We start from the raw sequence: 13093 nt of genomic DNA, 5'->3' as shown, positions 1-13093 counted from the left end.
AGTTTTCACACAAGGGAGCTGAGGCACCAGCCGCTACTGAAGCCGCACAGGGTCGCCCAGCTCAGAGGCAGACCCTTGGCGGGCGGCTTCGAGCCCGTTCCTCTGCACTGCGCTCCCCCTGCCTGGATACACACACACTGCTGTCCTGAAAGGGCCACAGCCCACCTGACGGCTCAGCACCCACATTCAGGGGCCTCGGCGGGACCTCGGGTCACCAGGTCTCCTGCGTGCTGGGCCGTGCCGGCCCCTGCAGGCTGCCTGTCCCTTGGAACAGCTGCTGAGTTATTGGGGAAAGTACCGAGTTCAGTGGAGGACAGTATGTGAACTTTGGGGGTGGGTCCTAACTTCCAAAGACAGCTTTGCAGGGAAGTCTGAGTGTGTGGAGCCAGGGCAGCCTGAATGGGCCTGGGGCTCTGAGCCCAAGGGAACAGGCTGCGGGCCCAGGCGCCAGTATCACACCTGGAGTGTGAGCTGAGGACAGCAAAGTCCAGGCTTCCCTTTCCAGAGAGCGTCCCGTGTCCACCACAGAGCCCGTGGACATCTTCACAAGAAGAAGGATGCTTTGGGCTCCAGGACCTGCCTGCCTCTTCTGGGGCTGCTGGTATCGCAGGGCATGTTTTATTCTTTGCAGTACCTGAGGTTCTGCCGCTGTGATTACAGAGAACATTTTGTTGGGTTAATCCTATCTTACAGCCATTTTAGTGTTTTTTTGCAGGGAAAAGCTAATAAAACTTACGAAAGTGGAATTGGGCCTGTCCCTGGACGTTGATGATTGGAGATTGGTCCAGGTCAGCCAGCCTACACCTTCCCAGGGTTTCTGTGTTTGTTTTAGTCGTGAGAAGATAGCACTTGGAAGAGAGAACTCTTAATGGGTTTCATGTGTTAAGCTGCTAATTTACCTTTTTCTCCAAGTTCTTGGAAGTAAAGATGTAAGGAAATTGAATTTAACTATTGGGCAACAAACCACTTCCCCAAACATTAATTTTCCAGTTTCTTTTTTGAGCAGCAATACCATCTTTACAAAATGTTTTAAGTAGATCTCTGATACATCATGGTGTTCTGTTAATAAAACTTGTACAAGTTCTAGTTGATAAGTTTCTGACTCATTGCTTATCAGAGACGGCAATAAAGCTGTTTTATGAACACAGAATAGGGCTTAAGGGGCTCCTGTTTCAGTTTTATATCTGCCTTTTCATCCAATTAATTTTTGATTTTATTGATGTCAAGAAAACCTGAGCTACACAGGTAACACTTAAATATATATATATATATGTATAAATGTATATATACATATTCACCTTATTCGCCATTTCAAGGTACTCTTCCATTAAATACATCCAGAAGTGTTGAAGTAGTAGGAATAGTAGCACTCTTGAAATTCCATGTTGAATCAATGAAGGCAGTGACTCTCATTCCATAGAAGTGTTCAGGTAGGAGCCCCCCCGGACCACGGTCAGCACTGAGTGCACTGTGACATCGCCAAGGGCCAGCTGGTTAACTATCTCCTTGTTGTTGCTTAAATTACCTACATCACACAAAAAACTGTCACCGCACGTGTGCCCGGCTTGTCCCTCACGGAAGGTGGGACATGTCCCCAAGCAGGTTGCTTGCTTGTGCAATCTTCATGATTTTCAGGCGCAAACAAATGCAGGATGAGATTTTTAAAAGGCCAAGGCGAGGCTGCAACTTTCCCCGTATCCCAGCAGGTGGGTTCTGCCTCTGCCCTGGTTACCTGATGCAGCAAGAGCCACCATCTTGGTCTCTGGGTTAGTGTGTAACATACCTGCCAGTGCAGGTTGGTTGTCACCGTGACAGCCGTTTCAACACCAGTTGTACGTATGTAAAAAATGCTTATTACGTTGGCCATTTTCCAACCCCCTGAAGTGGCTCTGGAGTGTGCTCCTGGGGGTGCACCTTGAGCCCTGCTGTGGGATGAGAGCCCCCATCTTGGCTGGCATGGCAGCTTTTCGCCAGGGCCTTGGTTTTGCTCCATCCTTAAAGTGACGTTGAGAGTCTGTCTTTTTCTCTTGGAAGATCATGGGCTGTTTTGATCTGCAGGTTCATATCTTCTTGCATTTCAAGAAAATGCCTCTGTATTTTATCTCTGAATAGTCTTTGAGCTCTTTTGTTGGGGATTTGTTGTCAGAGGTACCACTTATCCTTTTGTTAGTTTCATTTGTCTTCCTGTCAGTTAACTTCTGTCTTTTTCATCTTGGCGGAGTTTATTTCAAGCCATTCCTCCATGTCAGAATTTCAGCTTTGAGCGGTTTCTTCTCTCCCTTACTTTTTCACATTGTATTCGTCCGTTCCAAAATGTTGGTTTGGTCCTCAGTTCTAGAGGTTCCCATTTCTTCCCTCATTGTTTCCGTTTCTTCTCCCTGGAGTTCTTGTCTTGTTAAATGTCTGTTCATAAGTGGCATTAGGGAGGGAAGTGATCAGAAGGGATTTCCTTCTGCTTTTTGAGTTTTGTTTTCTCCTCCATTGGCTCTTTGGGTTTTGCGGGCTCCCTTGCAACCCGCCTCCCCTTTTATTTTGGCTGCGCTGCACGGCTTTCAGGATTTCATTTCTCCGACCGGGGATTGAACCCCGGGCCGTGGCAGTGAAAGCCCGGAGTCCTAACCAGTAGGCCACAAGGGAACTCCCGCAATCCCTCCCTGTCTTTTTCCCCTTGCCCTATCTTTGCACGATAGTCTCACCATCTCTATAGCTTTTTCCTCCCCTTTGCTGAGATTGGCGCTGTCTCGACTGTAGTCAAGTGCAGGGATACACGCACTGCTCAGGCTGTTCACATAGGCTGGCCACTCGTCCTGGGTCAGGTATGGGACGTGGGGAGCCCCCTGCCATCTGGTTTCCTGGGGCAGGACACAGGCTAGAGGAGACACCCCTGGCCCAGAGGGCTGGCCCAGTCTGCCCGAGCTCCCATTTCCCAGACCCCCGTCACACCCCTGGGCCCGCAGGGAGGCACCGGAGGCTGAGGCTGGATGTTACTTTCCCTGAGAATCGCAGTGTATCATGGGTCCCTTTGTCCTCTTAGGGCATCTCCTCCAGACAAAGGTGAGCTGCCCTGACACACAGGGCGCTTGCATTCCCTAGGAATTTGCTGGATGCCCTGCGCCAGGTCCCCTGCCTCCGCGGGGGCTGGGAGGGGGTTGTGTTATACTGTCACTCCCTGCGGGGGCCCCTCCTTGCAGTCTGGGTATCACAGGCACTTTGCCTGCAGAGAGCCCTGGCGGCTGCTCATTTGGGAACCTCCTAACGGTCAGGGGACAGGGCACAAAGGCCATGCTGCCCCTTCCTGAGCACCCCCCCTCCCTGGGGGATCTGGAGCCACTCTCCACCCAGTGCTGGAGTCCTCCTTTTTATTCTTAAGGTCAGTGTTTTCGAGGTTGGTTATGTAAAAGCTTTGCTGCTTCTCTTGGTGGATGGTGAACTTTTTATCTGGCTTTTACTTTCCCCCCCTCATTTTATTAGATATGGAAGAAAGGAAATTTGGTTATAGCAAAGTTCAAATCTTTCGTCTTACCCTGGAACTTTGACTTCTGTCTCAGTCTTCCCTCTTTATTTTACTCAGGTCTGGGTGAAAAGAAGTTGTTAAAGACCGTGGCCTGTGTGTTAAACCCCATTTCACCTGAAGTCATAAGCGTGAGCGTTTCACCCGTGAACTTACCAGTCACCACGCATTAATTAGATCCTTAGGGTTAGTACATTTTTATAGTAGTCCCTGCCCTCCCTTTTTTTTTTTTTTTTTGCGGTACACGGGCCTCTCACTGTTGTGGCCTCTCCCATTGAGGAGCACAGGCTCCGGATGCGCAGGCTCAGCGGCCGTGGCTCACGGGCCTAGCCGCTCCGCGGCACGTGGGATCTTCCCAGACCGGGGCACGAACCCGCGTCCCCTGCATCGGCAGGCGGACTCTCAACCACTGCGCCACCAGGGAAGCCCTGCCCTCCCCTTTTTTAAACAGTGTAAGTTTTTTAAAACTTGGCAGGGGAAATGAAGTCTGATTTGGTTAAATTTTGTAAACGGACATGTAACCAGTAAAACTTTTCTTCCCCAGTGTAAAAATAATAATGGGATCCAAAATCCCTTTTAAATGTCATGATATGAAACTTCTCCAAAACCTCAGTAATAGGTACCTGACTTCAGTATTTTGATCAAAGTTAAAAGAGCAAAATTAATTTTAAAGCCTTTCTGGCACATGCATGATCAGACTTTTCATATTCTCCCGGGGAGAAATAAAAATATTCATAGTTGTCTCCAGTGTAGTCCTCTCATCCCACCAGTCCTAAATAATTAGGGAACAACAACATTTACAGATATTTGTTCTGGGGCTAAGAAGAAAATTTTAGGCAAATGTTACAAATGACAAGAATTTCTAAACCATTCCACCGGGAAAATCAGGTGCTCCTGAGCTGGGGCGTCGTGAGGGTGACAAGATGTGAGGCCAGCTTGCAGCTATGGGGAGGGTCTTAGCGGCTTGACTTTGTCTGATCAGATGCTGGAATAATGCCCCCCCCCCTTTCTTATGGAAAAGGGAAAGAGCGTGCTCCACAAATGCACTTTTAAACTCAAGAATGATATTCATCGTTTGCTTATGCGTGGAAAAGTAAAGATGGAAATCAGCAGGAAAAAAAAATGAAACATGTTACCGAGTCCAAGCTTGTACGGCTCACCACACAACAGGCCAGTAATCGAGAGATGAGTTGCTGGGGCAAGGAAGAGCGACTTTATTCAGAAAGCCCGCAAACCGAGAAGATGCTGGACTCGTGTCCCAAAGAACCATCCTGCCTCAGTTAGAATTCAGGCTCCTTTTATACTAGAAGGGGAGGGAGTAAAGTCAAACACTTACTGGTTCCCATCAGCTTCCGGAGGGGATGTGTTCATTTCTTCCTTTCTGCGGTCATTCACAGGTGGGCCTGGTCAGGATGTTTCCTGTGAACTGAACAAAAGTATTTTAGCTTAATGCTCATCACCTGGGAGGCAGGGTTCCCAGACATGGGCCATTATGTATCATTTAAGCTTATAGGCAACATCCCTTTAATGATTAACTTGTAATAGAATACAAAAGGTTCTTCCCTGTGACACAAAGTGATAGGCAGGTCTATTTCTTTTTTAGTTTCCTAAGCACAGGGATGATTACCATTTGAGGCTGTGAAGGCAGTTCCCTTCCAGAGCTGTGAGTGGAGCGAGGAAAAGACATCCTCAGCCCCACCGCCTTGCATTCTCAGTGTCGCCCTGTGGGTGCTAGGAAATTACACGAAAGATTCCAAGCTCGTCTGTGGACACTGTGTGCCATGAACTGTCTCAGCAGAAATCCACGGGGAAGAGGGCGGAGGTGAGAATCAGTCAGCACTTCTGGGTTTGGGTCTCATGCCTGCTGGCTGGGGGGGTTTGGTCGGCGTCTGCACTTCTTTTCCAGCCAAGTTAGATGTGGAGGTTGATGGTGATATTTGCACCACAAGATGCTGTGAGGAACAACGGACATGAGGTGGGAAGAGAAGTGCTTTGTAAAGTATTACAAGGCTTGCTGTTGCCTGGAGAGCTGTTAATGATATGATAATACCTTTTGGTCCAATTAGCCAAAAAGACAGAAATGTCAAACATCTGTTGCCGTGTTTACTCCCAACAAGATTTTTTTTTTTTTTTGGAGAATAGGAAAATTTGATTTTCTTTTTTTCCCCCTTAAAGCAGAAATGCCAACCCGGGTGAGATGGTTATACCTCCTTCAGTGTAGACAGCCCTTATATTTAATAGGGCTCCATTGTAGGTCCATCCTACCTAGCTTGAGTTTAAAGAGTAGAGGGAACCCAGTTGTTTTTACCTACGCCAGCATCCCAGATTCAAAACTGGTTCCCCCAGCATGAGATCAGGATACTGATTGGTTACCAGTGGATTATAAGGGGCCCCCTTGAGTCTTTTTTTCAAGATATTAAAGAAACAAAACAACTGACCTTTTCTTCCTGGTGTGCTATTCACAACACATCCAGCATCCCTGTTCTTGGTAGGTATATTCAGGTCCATCTTTTACTCATTTTTGGAAGAAATTAAGACCTTGACTTGCTTAAGAAGGCAAGCTGAAGGGCAAACAAAGTTTCCCAGGGCAGTTTTCTGGAAACTCTGAAAACTAGACTTTGGGTGAACCAGAAATCTAATAAATTGCATGTGAAGTTGAGTTCAGACAAGAAGAATGTCCCCTCTGTGTGCTCAAACGAGATGCAAACACCTCTTCTACTGTCCAGCGAGACTCAGTTACGAACATCAAAGCCCAGAGATGAACTTGGTTCTGCTCACTTATCTCTTCCTGTTTGCTGCACACTTAACGTGATGCTCTCTGCCTCTGCTGACCTCACGGCATCTTTGGAAGGAACAAACTTAAGTGCGGGAGGGACCTCCGTTTTCCCTTCTCATGGAGATGTCAGCACAGGTACAGAGCCCTTGTACCCCTGTGTACTCGGTGGGCAGGCAGCTGTGTGGGGGACACTGCACACATATGCACGGGTGGGCTGAGCCAAGGGCATGTTGATAGTTCCCAATACAGGGGTCAGATTTGGGTACACTTTCTAAAAGTAAAACTACCCCCCGGGTACTTTAATGTTATGTAATAGTATTTGGCAGTCAGAGACGGTTGACGATTATTCGTGTAACAAGTTTATAGCATGGGCCGCAGGCCAGGCTGTGCATTAAATGCTAGGAATACAAAGCTCGGTGCAACAGACCTGCTAGCCCTCTGTATCCACAGATTCGTTCAGCCACGGATCTGAAACACTCAAAAAAAAAAAAATTACAGGAAGTTTCAAAAAGCAAAACTTGAATTTGTCTCATGTTGGCAGCCATTTACGTAACATTTATGTTGAACTTAGAGCTCTTTACGCGGTATTTATACCGTACGAGATATTATAGGTAATCTGGAGATGATTCAAGGTATACGGGAGGATGTGTGTAGGTAATATGAAAATACTGCACCATTTTATATAAGGGATTTTGGAACTAGTCTCCTGTGGAGTCTGAGGGATGACTGTAATTGGAAATAGGATTGTAAAATAGGTGTTTAAAAATCTGCATTAGAAATGAAGTTGGATGTAGAGTTTGGTAATGTGCTCTAATATTTCGGTAGGGAAAGATCTAATGGCTGGGATGGATGGTGGGTTTGAATTTCAGATAATGAGAGAGGTGGCCCCTGGGGAGTGTAGACCAGCTTGGTACCACCCCCAACTTCATCCCAAGGTTTTTTCCCTTTGTGTCTCTAAAGTGAACTGTAGAAAACGGATTTTAAAGTCTTAATTTTATTTACCTGCTGGGCTGTGTTTCTCCAGTACCCAGTTGTCTATGTTCCCGTTGAGCCTGCTGACAATCTATCAGCAGTAGGAGTTTATTTTTTATATATAATTTTATTAATCATAGTCTTACTTTTTCACAATCTGGGTGCTTAAACACCTGGCTGAATTTTATCTAATCAAACCTTTGGGTTCTTGGCAAATGCATTTGAGTGTTTCATTTTTGTTTCCTGATGTATGTGTAACACCAGAGAAAACACAGAAGTCCATTGCAAGTGTCTAATATTTGCAATTGTAAAATATTGAAGAGACATACTAATTACATATCTTAGGGGGGAAATGAAAAGTGATTTTAGAATTGGAAGGGGCCTTAAGGATGGAGGAGAGAATCACCCCTCCTTTTAGAGCTGACGAAAATTAGATCCAGAGGCCTCTGCTTGAGGTTACAAAGCAGAGGAGCAGAAAGAACTCTGTGCAAACCTTTCTTAACTTTAGTATTGTTATTCAGCTATCTGGACACATAACTTGGGGTCGTGACTCTACAAAAATATGTGAAAGAAAGTGAATGAACGAATAGATGTGAAATTCATCCAACAAGCCCTTACCCTGTAAGACACACGAGGGCATAGAGACCCAGGGGAGGAGCAGGGCCATCAGCGGGCGTCATTCCGGGAGAGCTGCGTGGTGACGCCCACCGGGTGCCTGCTCCCCAGGGAGATGGGGGGAGGCGGCTGGCAGCGGAGGGGTGCTGGTACTGCGGGAGCTCCCCCCTCCTGCTCTGGAGACCACGCGGACTAGTGAGGAATTGGCCGTGTGAGACCAGCGTGCCCAGGGCAGCTGTGAAGGCTCGTGGAGGTCGAACCTGAGTTCATCAGACCAGGGCTGGCCTCCATGCGCTCAGATGCTGGGAGTCAGGGCTCGTTTGGGGGAGCTGCGGGGCACAGGGACCGTGAATCACTGTGGATCCTCCTACAGCCAGATGCGCAGGTGCAGAGCGGGCCTCAGCCCGTCTGGTCCAGCGCGCATGCGCTCTGTCCCCCGCCCCAACCCATCAGATGTGTTTCCCTCCGTCCGTTCTCCACGGAGTCTGCCCTCCTTTTTCGGTGTCGGCGGTGAGGGGGATCAAAATGAGAGTTCCTCCGTTTTAAAGTTGGAAAGTTTTCTTCGGTTTTTGAAGTTTTGTTCTTTAAGCACGTGCATCTTGCCTGTGACGGGGGTGCCCGGGGCGGAGGGTGGGGGGGGGGAAATGCGGGGCGGGAGCGGCCGTGTGCGCATGCGTGCTCGCTTGCGGAGGCGACCTCCCCGCGGGCCGCCCCAGCCTCACGTGGCAGAGGCCCACCTGCGGACACTTCTTAGGGGTGCGGTGAGGTGAGGCGGGGTGGTTTGGGACGGGGAGGCTAGTTTCTGCTTCTCGGGCGCTGGGATGGCCCAAACCCCGGACTCTCGGAGGGAAGGTCCGCGTCGTCGAGGGGGCCACTGTGGCGGAGAGCCAGGTGTGACTCCGGGGGGACAGGGGGCCGACACCCAGCCTCTGGGGCCGGTGGGGAAGCTCCACCAGCGAGGTTCGCGAGCTTCCAGTTATTCGGGGTTAGCTGGTGATTCTGGAAGGCCTCTGTGCCGAGGAGCTGAAGTGAGCGCCGGTGCTGGCGTGTTCCCCTCGAGACCACGAGTTCCGAAGCCCAGTGAGGGGTGACTGCGACAGGCTCAGAGCCCAGAGCGTGGGAAGGTCGTTTGTCTCTGGAGGTGGCAGAGGGCGTGGCAGAGGGACCCAGAAGTGGACGTATTTCCCGCTGCCCAGGGGAAGCCTAGCAGTCCGAACCGGGGCGCTGAGGGGAGATGCTTGAGGCACCTGGGCGTGGGAGGGGTCGGCCCCTGCCGCCTTCACGTGGCCACCCCCGTACCCCCAGCGTTCCGGCGGGGCCCCTGGTGGTCTCTCGCTAACCCAGCGTGGTCTCTAACGCTCTCCGTCCGCCAGCTGCACTGCTGTGTCTCCACCTGTGCGGAGCTGCCATCCAGTAGTTTGTGTCTAACCCGTGTGTAGTAGTTGAGCACCCTTCCCTTACCTGTGAACTGTGAACACGGAAACACCATCCCCATGCTGTTCTATGTTTTCCTTCCAAGAACTGGGTTTCTCTTGAGGAGAATACAGATTCTCAGCCCTTGAATTTGCCAACGTGCTGGAGACCAGGCCCCTGATCAGCAGATACAATTCATTTCGGTTTTGTGAACCCAACGAGAGAACAATTTCCGTGCTCTCTGTTTCTGGACTCGGTATCAGCGTGTTCCCAGGGAGAGAGAATTCCTGAATTTACACACAAAGCCTGCATTAAAATCCCACGCTTCTGAGCCACGAGTGATCCTGGCATTGCATGGAGGCTGTGTATTCTAACTAGAAAGGAACACGGGTTCTTACGGATGGATATTTGAATCTGAGTTCAGTAGTTCTTTTAAAGTCCAGGGGTCCCTGGAGGCAGAGCCGCAGCCCACTCGTACTAAACACTCAGGGCTGCCCCCAGGGCCACAGCCTAGGGTGTATTTTTCCACAAGCGAAGCCCACGTCTGTTTGCCCTCCCCTCGCTCTGTCTTTCCCGCGTAACAAGATTTTTTTGTGTGTGTATGGCAGGTGGCAGATTCAAGAAAGAGATTGTTGTTGACGGACAGAGCTATCTGCTGCTGATCAGAGATGAAGGGGGCCCTCCAGAGGCACAGGTGAGTACTGCGCGCACACTGGTGACCAGCTTTCACCTGTGCCTCCTTGGGAAGGGTCTGACTCCACAGGTGTGTCTAAGAAGTCGGTCAGGTGCATACAAGAAAAGGTGAGAGAGAGGCCCCAGGAAAATGCTTTCTGTGACTGAGGTTTTTCTCATCCCTGAGAGACTAATGCTGTTGTTCCTTCAGACAGAAACCTAGAGGGAAGTTTGGGCTGTGTGGCTGATTTTCACTTTGCGTTTTTGTTTTTGTTTTTGTTTTTTTGCGGTACACGGGCCTCTCACCGTTGTGGCCTCTCCCGTTGCGGAGCACAGGCTCCGGACGCGCAGGCTCAGCGGCCGTGGCTCACGGGCCCAGCCGCTCCGCGGCACGTGGGATCTTCCCGGACCGGGGCACGAACCAGCGTCCCCTGCATCGGCAGGCGGACTCCCAACCACTGCGCCACCAGGGAAGCCCCACTTTGCGTTTTTTAAGGAGGAAGGAAGAGCAGAATCTGCACTGATGTGTCAACTCAGCTGAATTGACATCTGGAAGTGTCTATAGCCCTTTTTTTCTCCTTTTATCCTGTGTTTGCTCTCTAGAGCAGTACAGTCATTTAGAAAGTTGGATGGGATTTGGAAATCTGAGCACTACTGCCAGGCTGCCCACCAGGCTTCTCAGCCCGGATCATTCTCCGTCACAAACCAGGATGCAGCACGGTCAGATTTCTTTGAAAGTTCCTTGAAAAATGGGTGTTGCGGAGGAAAAAAAACCAGCATGAGTGTGGAAAACCTTTTTCTTTGGTTTACTTACTCTCCAGTTTATTACTGTACTTATATAATTTACTAGCTGAACACTTCGAAGGAACCGAGGGCTAGTAATAGTCAAGACCCATTAATGCGAACTTAATATTAAAATTCCCTCTGGCGCTCTTTCTTGAACTTACCCTTTGGTGCAAGTGCGACACAGGATTATTGGTGATTTAAGTGAACGATGTTGAATATGGAGGTTGTTAAAGTTCTAGAACTCCATACACTGAGGTGTATGCAGCTCTACAGAAAAATGGCGTGGATTTACCATGTTTTAGTGAGTCTAAAATGCCACTGATTGTAAGCTATACCAGTATTTGAAAGAAAAATGCTGTCAAACCGTGAAACAAAGCAGTCCATAAGGTATGTTCTGAACATACCATAAGGTACGTTCAAAGACGTTAGTAAAAGTGTGGAAAAGATTTGTTTTCGCTTTGCTGAAACAGCATAGTCGATGAGAGTAAGGAAACACTGAAGACATGTTAAACATGAAAAAAAGTAGGTTACGGAGCTGTGAGAGCTCGGGTTCAGCGCACATCTGTTACTTTATACTTAAGCAGGACAGGGTGTGATGTCTGACACCGTCCTAGAAGGTTCATGATGGTGCTAAAAGCTCAATCACTTTTTCTGAGTGGTCCTTCGCCCGTGGGACGTCTGTCCTGCTATCACAAGGGTTCCGTCCGAGGCAGGTGGTAGTAGGAGAATGACGTAGGTAAAGTGTGGGTGGTGATCACCTGGGGTGATTTTCTGCTTTTCTAGCTCGTAAATGTTTTGGAGTGACCAGGGGCAATCTCACATGTAAAGAGCACACCTTAGCTCTGACATAAAGAATGTAAGAAGAAAGTTGAGAGACGTACAGAAGCGCATGTTGGAGCTGGTGTAGTGGCTTCAGAGGCGCTGCTGTCCAGGGATGCTGCCAGGGATGGGATGCTGGGGGGCCCAGGGCTGCAGAGGCACGGCGCTTCCCCTGACGCCAGTCGTGGAGCAGTGAGCAGGCTGCCCTGGGCCAGAGTTTAACCGCAGTGAGACCAGCCTCCCAAGGAGCCCCAGGCCCACACTGGAGAGGGAACTCCAGCCCGAGGAATTAGGGGCTCGGAGCACTGCCCCACCCTGAAGGTTGCATCAGCCATGATTGCTGTTGGGGTTGCCTTTTTAATGAAAGTATTTTGGGGGGTGGTTCTCTTATTACGAAGCTCAGGCCCAGTGTTCCCCACATCCCCAGACGGTGACATTAAAAATCCCAGGGGTTTTTCTCTCCAGTGGTATGTACCCTCTGAGAAGCATCTTTCCTCTAGGAAGCACGTATTCCTATGGAGTACATTTTTCCGTAGCCTCAGATGCTTAGGACATGTGATGTCATGCGACACAGAAACATTTTCCTTCCTTTTAGTCCCTGATTAATTAAAGAATTGGCTTTTAAGAATAAAACAAAGAAACTTAAGGCCTGTGAGCAATAATGGAGCCCTTCTTATAAGTTTCTTCTCATGTCTGGAAAGCACACGTATTGTGAATCGGTAACACTGGTTGAGCCCCCTGCCCCGCCACCTTCCCTGAGTGGTGCAGCTCACTTAATCCTCGAGATGACCCTGAGAGACGATGCTCTGAGCGTTCCCGTCACCAAGGACGCTGACGCCCTGAGATCTCATGGCATCAGGGCACAGGCCGAGGTGGCCGGCCCACACCCCCGCCCCGCCGGGGGTAGAACTAGGGCCCCCAGGAGGTCTCTGTCTTGGCCTCTGGCCCTGAGTTTCCCTGAGGACCAGTCCCTTATTCTAGCACGTACTTCCCACAGAAGCATCATTAGGCTAGAAGCTTACCCTGGTTAAAGTGCAGATTTCTGCTTTGAGGGGATGTCAAATGGAGCCTTTCAAAACTAGGCCGAGTGTACTCGGACATTCAAGGAAAAGAACTGTTTTCAAGTCACCACTCCTAGGCACATGTGAGCATGATGTTTGTTTCCACTGTCGCAGATCATGTTACATAGTCTGCGAAGGTAATGACGGCTTCATGAGTGAAGTTGCAGGATTTTGTGGATACTGGTGTCCTATTAGGTGGTGTGAAAACTCTGCCAGTTAACTGGGTTTTTTGGGGGGTTTTTTTGCAGTTGGTGGAGAAGCCGCTGGGGTGGATGGGGGACATCTACGGAGTGCCCACTGCTCACTAGGCCCTGGGGCTCTCAGGATGCACCCTTGAGAGGATGTGGCCTGGTTTGCATTTCCTCTGCACGGAGGGTCAGGTCGTTGTCAGTTTTGGGAGGTGCGGGCTGGTCCCAGGGACCACAAGCATTCGTAAGGTGCTCGTGGGCGTGGGGAAGCTGACTTCTC

General features: G+C 49.5%; 1 protein-coding gene across 12 annotated transcripts in view; it reads left to right on the top strand.

Moving 5' to 3' along the window:
- Nucleotides 1-13093, top strand: part of AGAP1 (ArfGAP with GTPase domain, ankyrin repeat and PH domain 1) — a 556588-nt gene that overhangs the window by 205481 nt on the left and 338014 nt on the right. For all 12 annotated transcript variants that reach the window (XR_016394007.1, XM_089916180.1, XM_089916184.1 and 9 more), the window contains exon 4: nt 9896-9981. Coding sequence is in view for 11 of the 12 variants with exons in the window: in XM_089916180.1 (XP_089772306.1) it covers nt 9896-9981 (86 nt within the window). In the remaining variant the exon portion in view is untranslated. The remainder of the gene's footprint in view (nt 1-9895; nt 9982-13093) is intronic.

This window comes from Delphinapterus leucas, chromosome 8, assembly GCF_059928025.1.
Source record: "Delphinapterus leucas isolate spDelLeu-1000000601 "Yukka" chromosome 8, BTC_Dleu_Yukka2, whole genome shotgun sequence".
Taxonomy (NCBI): domain Eukaryota; kingdom Metazoa; phylum Chordata; class Mammalia; order Artiodactyla; family Monodontidae; genus Delphinapterus; species Delphinapterus leucas.
Note: the sequence above shows the minus strand (reverse complement) of the source record. Positions and strands in the feature narration are given on the sequence as shown.